General features: G+C 45.2%; 1 protein-coding gene across 2 annotated transcripts in view; it reads left to right on the top strand.

Annotated features, from left to right (window-relative positions):
• Nucleotides 1-8,701, top strand: part of runx3 (RUNX family transcription factor 3) — a 50,420-nt gene extending 41,719 nt beyond the window's left edge. The window contains exons 7-8 of one of the 2 annotated variants that reach the window (XM_030045224.1): nucleotides 1,033-1,110; nucleotides 6,234-8,701. In XM_030045224.1, the coding sequence (XP_029901084.1) occupies nucleotides 1,033-1,110; nucleotides 6,234-6,715 (560 nt within the window). In that variant the 3' untranslated portion in view covers nucleotides 6,716-8,701. The remainder of the gene's footprint in view (nucleotides 1-1,032; nucleotides 1,111-6,233) is intronic. The other variant, XM_030045225.1, reaches the window with a different exon arrangement.
• The last annotated feature ends 2,337 nt before the right edge of the window (nucleotides 8,702-11,038 follow it).

Raw genomic sequence — 11,038 nt, forward strand, 5'->3', positions numbered from 1 at the left:
GAAATGGAGGAGCTCCAGGGGAAGCAGAGCTTTAACACACCCTGAGCCCAGTGCGGCTATAGGTGAACAACCTGGTGCCACCCCTCTCTGCCTCTGGCATCCTTCAAGGTCCGGGTAAAGGGTTGCTATATTGCGGTGTCTTAGTGTCATAGTTATACTACGTGGTTGAGTGGGCCCCATCATTAAAATTGAAGCTCCATAAGATTAACATTATGGTCTCCTCTATAGCCGTTACATAATGTGCAGGTTCAGGAAAAGAATTGTATATGTATCTTAGGATTGCCAGTATGTTACACTATTTAAAACGGGGTTGGAGATTCAACACTTGAATCTCCAACCTGCCTCTGTTAAACCCACGTGTTTGAGGCTGCCGGCGTCCGTGGTGGTTCGTGCAGGTTGTCTTGTAACAAATGCACCGTCTCAGACCGAGAGCAAACAGCCACTATTTGCATGTCAAATTGTCAGCCCTCCTGCGGTGTGGCCGTTGAGTGTGAACCACGGTCCCACGAGCTGGGCCAGTTGGGACTCTGCTCTCTCCCTCGCTCCCTGACAGCACGGCTGGACGGGCCACCAAAGGCCCTGCGCCTCACAGCTCTCCTCTGCCCCTCCAGTCTCGCCTGAGAGACCCAAAAATATCTCCCATGCACCCATCAGGCATGTTTTTCCAAGCTCGGTCTCACTCCGGTGAGAAGACCCCCTCCTTCCAACCCACCCTCCTCCTCTGCCCTTCCCTGCCTTCACTGCTCAGTCAGCAGAGACTGACCCGTCACAGGAAGGCACATCTCCAGACCACCAGATGTCAAGACAGTTTTGACAATCTGTCACGATTTTTTTTTTTTTTTTTTTTTTTGTGGAATGTGCTTTGGATTTCTATGGCACAGACACTCAGCCCCTCGCCCTGCACACCAATACAACTTTGCTCCACACAGACATACTGACATGTTGCATTCCAGCATGAACTGAATTCCTCCACTGGGTTGTTTCTCTAATGAGCGGAGCCCAATATTCATGCGTTGTTCGTAATGTGTTTTGCAGCCCTGTGGCCAGAGCAGATGGATCCCCCTGCTCTGAAGACATGCAAGGTGGAGGAGGACCTGAGACCATGGCCAGGTAAGACACAGCCCCGCCTTCTGTCTGCAACGGGCCTCCTCAAAGGTTCACACCACACAGCTCCTTCACTTTTGGCACTCTTTCATTTTTTCCCTGACCACAGCGGGATGACACAAACACAAACACCTCTCTCCTTAGCTGACCCCAAATTTTATGTGAATTTGAGGAAAGTGTTTGTGCATGTGCGTGCAGTGTGTTTGTGCATAAGCATAAATATGAGTGCATTTGTGCGTGCTCATGAGAAAACAGTTCTGTCCGTCGGTTGCTGAGTTTTAATCATAACATTCAAAGCCCAATCAGCAAGCAGTATAAGAGGCATGGCTAGCAGTAAGCAATTGTCTTAATTGCTAGTTTAAGAGAACAGGCATGAAAAATATGGAGGATATAATTGAGGCGCTATGGACTTTACACACAATGCTAGCCAAACTCAGTTCACATCATCCAAGCAGCTCGTCTTTAAGAGCATCTCAGGACAAACTGGAACAATTCATCTCCATTATTAGCCATCTGTCATCGCTTCAAAGAAACGCAAACAAACGCCGAAGCAGAGAAGCTGGAAAAGCGGGCATGGTGGAGGGTGTGCCATGTGCTGTGACAATTTCTGGAGTCTGTTTCGTTTCGCCCTTAGGGCTCGACTACATCCCAGAACATTCCTAGAACGCCACCACCCTGCCTGCCTTCTTCCTTCACTCCCACCCACTCTCTCTTTCCTTTGTTCTTGGTGATTTGGCCCTATGCTGGTTTCTAACAGCCCCCTCAGTCTCCTATCCGTCCCTTTCCCAGAAACCACCACAGCACACCACACCAGACCTGCTGAGTCATCCACTCACACTCTTATGAGGACACACACTAAGACATATTTACGCACTCGCAGAGAAAAGGAAGAATAGAATGAGAATGACTCTGGCTCTCCCCATCCAATTCATCAGACGAACAAAGCTCTGAGGCAGAAAACAGAAGTATGACCGGGTGTAATATTTTCAAGTTCAACACAGCATTTTAGTTTTGAAACCTGTTCATTTCCAAAGTTTAACCGAGGAGGTGCAGTGATATATTTACATTCGGCACTGCTTGTGCAAGACATTTGCTAGCAAGGGATTCAGCGCTGCGCAAAATATTCACTATAGTGTGAAAAATGTGATTGACAGTGAAGGGCACTAAAAGCACTGGATCTTAAAGCCTTAAAGCCTAAACAGGAAATTCCGATCCATCCTGAGAGTGAAGGGATCGAGACAGAGATGGAGAAATGTTTAATGAATCATAATGCTACTCGTAATATATAATATAACACACACCTCATCTTGACAACCTGCAGGTTTACAAGCAACTCACAGTAGAGGATTTAGTTAACAAACTCAAATGGATTATTCATGTCGTCTTGTTTGTTGATGCATTAGGAAAATCTCATGCAGGTTTTTGTAATCACAAACTCTGCCGCCTGCTTGTATTGTATGTCATAAATCAGGGTCATGCAAAATTTTCCACGCTCACATGATAAAGTGCCTAACGTGGATGAGGCTTTGGGGTTGTTGACCATGTACAGCCACTGTACAGAGGTGATTTTCATTTGCATTCGACATGATGCTCTGTCCCCAAAGCCTCGGCACTTAAATAAACACTTTGAGATCATTTGTGTTCATTTGGGTCTCCTATTCGTTGGTTTGCACAGCAGTATTATCTTGTCTTGCCCTGTTATCAGCTGTGACTGCTCATCCTCATGGCATCCGCTTTTCAAACCACCCAAACCAGTCGGCGGTTCAAAGCAAAACTCCACTGCGGGAAACACAAATTGATTTCTTGAGAAAAGCCTTGGGGCCAGGGTGTATTATTGTTTAAGCGGGAAAAGATGAGGAAGCTATCTCGCCGTAGAGGACAGTGTCCGTCTTAAAGCGTAGCTGGAAGAGCCACAGGTTTTTTTCTTCCCTTTTCCCTTCCCTCCACTTATTTGTCTAAGACACCATTCCATGGGCGCTGGCCGTCACAGTTTGCATCAAGCCTGAGTAAACATTTCACAGGTGAGCGCCTGGATTTGCATCTCCCCATCGCCGGCCACCGCACACACACAGACACACACACATTCACACACACTGGGATGACAGCCTCAAACTTGCCTTATGTTAACAACCAAAATCAGTTTCTCCCGTAGCCAAATGAGGCAAACCTCCTGTCATAATCTGGGTTACACGCTTGACTGTGGACTAGTGGACTTCTTCTTGAGGGAAAGCAGAGAGGAGCAGGACTCCACCCATGGTGTTGAGGAATTAAATAAGCGCACAGCGCTGTGCTTAAGAGCAAGGGGAGCAAAGGGTGCGCTGGAACACTATGTTCTCTATAAAAGCCCCGATTCCCAGCTACCCGCTTCATAGACTGGGAACATCACAGACGGAAGGCTGTGCCAGCGAGCCCTCTGGGGTCCATCCCCTCTCCTGTCCCTGCAATTTAGTCAACACGTTTCAGATGAGCCTAATGGAGATCATGTGTGGTTTGGGCCGCAGAGGTTACAGGCAGCTACTCCTAGGCCCAGTTAGGAAGACCCTCTCTGCCAAATACACCACTGTTACCACAGCCGCAGCATCGAAGCCTGTACTTATACTGGGTGGGGGAGGGTGGGGATGCAGTGAGGTATGCAACAGGGTTAGGAGGGAGAAAAAGCAGACTGCAGATTTGTTGATTGTGTGAGTTAGAGAGCGGTTTATACAGCCCTCTCCTCCAGAGGGAGCTACTGTACTACAGAGAGTGTGCGGTGGTAGCGGGCACCCTCCCTGGCTCAGAGCCAAGGGGTTGATATTGCACAAGCCCATTAAGGTGTTGTGATAAGTGTCCAGTCCAGTTTCCCTTGACAGAACACAGGAGTCGATCCCCACCGCAGTTTAGCCAACACGTTTCCACCGACTCCAATTAAATGGAGATCATGTGCGGGGTGGGCCACAGCCGCCAGAGCCATCAAGTCCCTGTGCCACAGATCCCCTCCCCGGCTTCACCCTGAAGCCTATATTTAGCAGAGAGAAAGAGAGAGAGAGAGAGAGAGAGAGAGAGAGAGAGAGAGAGAGAGAGAGAGAGAGAGCAAAGGCTTTTTGGGAGTCCGGTAGGAATTAGTGGGCCGACTCCACTTCTCCCGAATCAACAGCAGCTGAAGGCTTGGATTTTCCTTGCGTGAAATCAGATATGGAGCCCGACTCCGGTGCCTGGTAGACTCTGGAAAAAGAAACAGCCCCCCCACCACCACTTCCCAGCACCACCAAACTCCCTCATCCCGAAAAGAGGAGGAAATTCAACTGCAAAAATGTGTTGTTGAAAAAAGCACAGCAGAGGCCATGGAAATTGCAAAGGAACAGATTTTTTTTAATTTTTTTTTTTTTTTAGATTTTTTTTTTATAGCTGAAAACGGACCCAGTTCTCCAGACGTAGGGAAAAGACATTTCAACAAGACTGTGGCACGCAAGTTTGGCATCCTCCCCCCTCAGGGCTGTGGCGTGCAAGCGCTTGCTATTTCACAAATACAAGCTGTCTTTTCTCTGCCATCCAAATCCACATTTTACACTTACAGTCATGTGGGCGCACTGGACCCATGAAAGCCACATGCAGACAAACAAATCACCACGGATGGAGATGTGTATTTTTGTGCGTTTTTTTTGCCTGCGTGCATGTGTATGGGCGTGCATTTGTATGTTTACAAGCAGCAGGTGCAGACACCTACGTAGCACATGTTGACATCGATATGAGGAACTCTCCCAGGCTATTGACGCATACAGCCAGGTTGAGGGCGTACAAAATTCCTCCGCCTGGCCATTGGCCACCTCGCCATTTTCCGAGACATCTGACTGTCATAAAGGAGATGACTAGGCATGTTGAACTTGTCAGGCAAGACATATAAATTCTTCTTGCCTCGTAATGAAATGTCAGCAGAGATAGATTGCATCAATTTCTCAAGATGAGATGCAAGATTTACTAAAAAAAAAACTATCCTGATACCCCAAACTACTGTACATCCTGGCAGCACTGATCTGATAAAAATGCTGGATCTTTTGGTTTCATCTCATTCTAACTTAACCCTATGTGTTCATGATACCCTAAAACTGAATGTCTGTCCCTGCATCAACATCGAACCCAAATGCTACAGCAGGTGGCAGCAGGCCGCCCTCAGTGGGCCTGACATGACTGAGAGGACTAACGGGTTCATATCCACAGCTCAGGATGTCAGATCAGCTAACAGCCAGCAGTATACCGCAGTTAAGTGAGTGCAGCAATGTGGTCTTTCACTTAAGGAACTAAGTTGGTGACAGTAGCGGCCCCAAATCTCAGAGACGCAAGCTGCCAAGTCAAACCCGCGAGCAAGATTTTTATTTCCCGTTTGTCAGCTGGATAAATTAGAGAATGTACGCAGTGAAATTAAAGTCACAACAGCTGGGCTTGGTGTGTCCTGTTACCTGAGAGATTACACTTCCAGACAGACCAGCGGTTCACGCTGACCAATCGTGGGCCATAATATAAGCGTTATTCACTCGAGTTTCTTTCTTTCTTTCTTTCTTTGTCCTCCTTCCTTTCCTTCTGACCCCCCGTCCAGATCTGTCTCTCGCCGGTTGCGACGGTTTGCTCTCTCGTTTCCTGCCTCTTGTCGCTTTGTGTGATTTATGATGAGTTGCACAACAGCGCAACAAGCCGTCGCTGTTTATACAAAGCACCCCTCTCCACTGACAATGCCTCTTTTCACTGCTCTCAAAAAAAAAAAAAAAAAGGAGAATACTGCACGTTGCTCTCCTTTTGAAGGAGTGGCAGGAGGGCAGTGGTGAGGGGGCGTTTTTCATAACTCCGGTCTTGTGCATCGGGCTGTGGGATGATGTGCTGTCAGTGCTTGATGACTGTTATTAAGCAAAAAAATGTCTCAGCTCATTAGTTTGAGCAAACATTTCCATTTTCTGAGCGTATCGCGGGAAACCTGAGCTTGGGAGAGGGGGTTCGGGGAGATTTGTCGATCTGGGGATCTAGCCCCCTTCTTTTTTTAAAGAAAGGAAATGAGAAAGCTCTGAATCCTCTGGTTCTGATTCACAGCAGCAGTTTTCATTAATGGCAGGATGTTTGTTGTACGGTATGGTCCAATATTTTCTGTTTTTGTCTTCCTGCAGGGAGTACAGATCTCTTCCCGCAGAGAACCACCTTCCCATCTCTGTCGCCGCTGACTGACCCTCGTTTCTCGGACCCCCGCATGCACTATCCCGGGGCCTTCACCTACTCTGCCAACTCTTCCAGCACTGGCATCAGCGGCCTGAGCATGTCGGCCTCGTCCCGGTACCACACCTACCTGCCCCCGCCCTACTCAAACAACCAGACCCAGAACTTCCAGTCCAACTCCTACCTGTACTACGGCGCCGGCTCCGGGTCCTACCAGTTCTCGATGGTGGCGCCGGGAAACACCGGGGGCGAGCGCTCCCCCACCCGCCTGCTGTCCTGCTCGGGAGCCACGGGCGCCGGAGGGGCCAACAGCCTGATGAACCCGGGCCTGAACAACCAGAGCGAGGGCGTGGAGGCCGACGGCAGCCACAGCAACTCCCCAACGGCCATGAGCGCCTCAGGCCGCATGGATGAGTCCGTCTGGAGGCCCTACTGACTCACGGGCGGCTAGACGACAGGAGAAGCGGGAGAGGAAATGTAAAGAAGATGATGAACAACAAGAACAACAACAACAACAAAAAAGCTGAACACTGCAAAAAAAAAAAAAAAAAAAAAAAACAACAGAAAAAAAACATAAAAAAGAGAAATGCTGCATGTTTGTCTTTTATTTCTCCAGCACTCGCTTCAAAGCCTTTCTGCATTTTTACCAACTGTCTGCCAGACTTCCATGTGTTTTGTAAAAAAAAAATTTTTTTTTGAGCGAACTCCTGCACTGTGCTAGGAAATGTACTCTTACAGGACTATAAAAGCCATATAAGACGAGACGACGTGTAACTGTAAATAGAAGCCAGGGTAAAACCAGAGAAGCCATAGTAATATATCAGGATCATTTTGTCTGGTATGAACAAGTATACATGCTCACCAGAGGGACTCAGACAACAAAGGACAATGGAGGAGCAACTGTAGGATCAATCTGTACAGCCGACGAACTGAAAAACAAAACAACCGGAAAAAAGGACAGAACACAGCACACATTAGTTAACGGCATTGCTCACATGATCGCAACTCACTTGGCAGTTGGAGAAGAGCCAGGATGGATGTTTGCTCCAGGAGGGACTCTGATATCCTCTCAAGGCGTGGCTGCACTGCTGTAGTGATTATTCTTTACGTTTTCACTTTTGGAGTTTTTTTTTTTCTTTTTTTTTTTTTTTTAAATACTGCAAATTACTGTGTCAGTTGTGAAAAAGATTAACAAAAACATTAACTGCATCCCAAGCCTGTTTTATGTTCTCTCAGTACCTATGCATTGCCTAACTGAAAATGCCTAATTTATTATTCGATAAAGGACAGCCGAGCCGTTTTGTGGTGACAGTATGCAGCGAGGGTTTCACCGTGATTAATATCTTTTTTTTTTTTTTTTTTTTTTTTTTTTTTTGAGAGAGAGAGAGAGAGCGAGAAAGAGAAGCATTTTATCTGGCGGGACTCACGTGTAAAAAGCCAAGAATCCTCCTCTGCGGTGTCACCGCTGTGCTGAGTTTCAGCAGGACGATGGTTGACATTTTTTGAGGAATGTACGAGGCGAAAGTAGAAAGTTATGTCTTGATTTAAGTTTCATGCCTGTCTCCTTCTTTGGATCGTTTCCACCAATCTCTTTATTCAAACCCTAACTCCGCAAACTTGTCCTAGTGTATTATGTTTGAACTGGATGACATGGTTTACTTTTTATATTTATTTGAGCCAAATTCTGATATGCCTAAAATCATTCAGCATTTCTCTCTACTTTTTTTCTTTTTTTATATATATAGACCATTTTTGTCTGTTGTTGAGTATAAAATTGGAATTTGTGTAATATATTGCTCCTAAATTATATAAAAAAAACAAAACTTTTAATGTAATTATTTTTTGTTTTCCAATGTAGCTTTGGTGCACTAAAATCTTTTTATTCCTTAAGAACCACGCCCAGCATCAATTCTGCCAATGAGATCGTGTATCTAGACCCCTGTTCTTTTGAAACAATTTCCCAAATGTCTTTCTGCGCTACATAAGCCATTCTCTTAATTTTTGCACTATTTTTAGACGTTAATTTCTTTGTCAGTTATGCATTTTCAAAAAAAAAAATTCGCAACTCTGCTTCGACAAAGAACAAAGCTAAATATTAACCAGTCCTGCACATATTTGCTCAACTCACTGAAAGTGTCCTTAAATCCAAACCCTTCAAATTGTTATTCACACACACACACACAAACACATACACACACACACACACACACATTCCTGCACCACAGGTGTGAGTGTGCACATTCCCAACTGTCCCAAGGGCCTTTTTCATGCTGTCCCACATGTGATCCCTCTATCCCTGGAGGAAGAGGAGTGTGTGGATGAAGGGATAGAGGGATGAGGCGGAGGTGGAGTGGTATCTTCTTACCAACACCAGGGGCAATTATGCAAAAAAAAAAAGGAACACAAAAAAAGAACAAAAAACTTGTTGTGCAGAGGTCTCTTTGTTCTACACAAGCGGCGAGTCCTTTGAAGCCTTTATGGACGTGATTTTTGTCTTTTCTGTTGTAATTTACTGATCATTAGTGCCAGAGGCTCATGGCTCTGCCAGCGATTGATATGCCCGCGCACATCATTTTTGTACGAACCACACTGAGCCACTTACAGCATGTATCAGGTGTCTCATGTCTGCTAAGGGAGACTTTTACAAAACAAAACAAGAGCGAGCCTCGGGAAGCGTTCAGTTGCGACACAGCCGAAGCTTAAAGGTGAATAAGGATGAAACAGAGAAGATTAAAAGGAGGTTATGCAAAGTCTCCTGCAGACCCCACAGGTAGCGCCTCTGCCTTATTTCCCTTTCTGACAATCAGTAGCGATAAAACGTTCTCCCTTTGGGTTGAATGTTATCCTGCACACCTCCGCTGGAACCCCCTCTGGGGCTGAAGGTCTTGCTTTATTATGGGCAACAACCATGCAGCTAGAGTAACCACATGTGTACCTTTATTAGTGTGGTTCCTTCCAAAAAAAAAACCAAAGATCTCCACAACTGCCTGTAATAATGTTAGGATCTGAGTGATGAGGAAGATTTGCTTTGAGTGACTGATGTCTTGTTCGTTCTCCACTATCATTCTTTATGCAAGAGGCGTTTTGGAATAGAGCTTTCGGAGAGTTTCATAGACTATGAAGCCAAATTGTACAATTAAAATGTACTATATTGTATATCGGATTAAAAGAGCACAATGCTGTTTTCTTTGTTTGACATTTCTTTTTAAAAGAATCTCCTTTTCATTTTTTTTTTTTTTTTTTTTTTTTTTTTGGTATGCCACGATGTTAATTCATTTTTGCTCTCTTCATTTTTCTTTATGCTCAAAGCATGTATGTCTGAAAACTGATGTTAACTATGTTAATTTAAGAATCTCATCTATGTATGTACTACCCTTACATCCTCTGTATTAAGTGCTTGTCAAGTGTGAAGACAATGTAGTTTTTAATCATTTTAATTAAAAAAAAGACCTGTCTCACTTTTTTTCCTCACAACTGCTGCTTATTTTGTGAAGCTCGACTTTGAGTTACATACATTTTTCACTTACATTTTTTTTTTTCTACACAGCATAGAAGCCCCACCTGCTCTCCTGAGAAAATCACACACACACACACATTAAAAGGTTAAAAGATTTAAGGTCAATATTTATGACCACATTCTTCAACATCATTTGCTTCACTATAAAAACAATTCCATAGTATAATAGTTCACTCATTATGAAACTCAATACTCAAAAGTCTGGACGGTGAAATCTTTTACGGTTTAAGAGAGGGAGGTGTTGAGAGTGAAAACGTTAAACACGAAGGCGCGGGGTATAATTCACCTCCAGAAAAGCCCAAACACCCTCACCCAATATGACAAATGAGTATTTGAATAGCAGCGCAAACAGACCTAGAAGCTCAGGAGACCCAATTTGATGCCGATACATCTCGATCCAGCAAAATCTGTTCCTCCCCTCTGCTTTTTTTTTTTTTTTTTTCAGCCCCATAAATACCGTAGATGCCGTGCCCCTCCAATTCATAACCCTGATCTCACCGCCGCTCCGTTCCTCATAACCCTCTCTAATAATTATCCTCTTCCCTCCCGTAACTGGGACTCTCGCTGGCAAATTACCCACACTTCTCAGGGGTTTGCAAACGCCACAGCTGTCAACACGGTGGTACCCAGGGCGTAAATAAAGCGCAGCTCAGGAATCCAACACCGCCCTGGCAGCCTCCATGTTAGCGCACATCGGCAAGTTGTCACTTGTTAAACACAATACAGGAGAAGTCTGGAATGTCAGCCGTCTTTTTCCCCGGCTAGGAGGCTGTTAATTTATGCAGTGCTGATGGCATCTATTTGGCCCATTTGAGGCCTCGCCACAAGATTAAACACTTGAGATGCTACCTTGTGGGGTGGTCTGATTTCAGATGACTCATGTGGTTAACCTGAAATACAATACCCACAATCCCTCACTCTTAAACTAATGCCACCTGTTGAGATGCTATTAAAGTGCTTTCACTTTTATCACTCCCGTCTCTCTCTCCCAAATCTTTCATTCTATTATTTCTCTGATCTATACTCTCTCCTCTTCCCTTTTTCCCTCTCTTCTATTTGTTCCTTTCTTTTTCCTCTGTTTGGTTTAAGCTGTGTGTGTGTGTGTGTGTGTGTGTGTGTGTGTGTGTGTACCTCAGAATCAGGCCTTCTATGGGGGCAGTGTTGGCAGAACAACAAAGCTTCAGGATGCACACACACACACGCAGCCTCGCTACACACTGTATTCAATTAACTCTGCACATT

This window comes from Myripristis murdjan, chromosome 22, assembly GCF_902150065.1.
Source record: "Myripristis murdjan chromosome 22, fMyrMur1.1, whole genome shotgun sequence".
NCBI classification, from domain to species: Eukaryota; Metazoa; Chordata; class Actinopteri; order Holocentriformes; family Holocentridae; genus Myripristis; species Myripristis murdjan.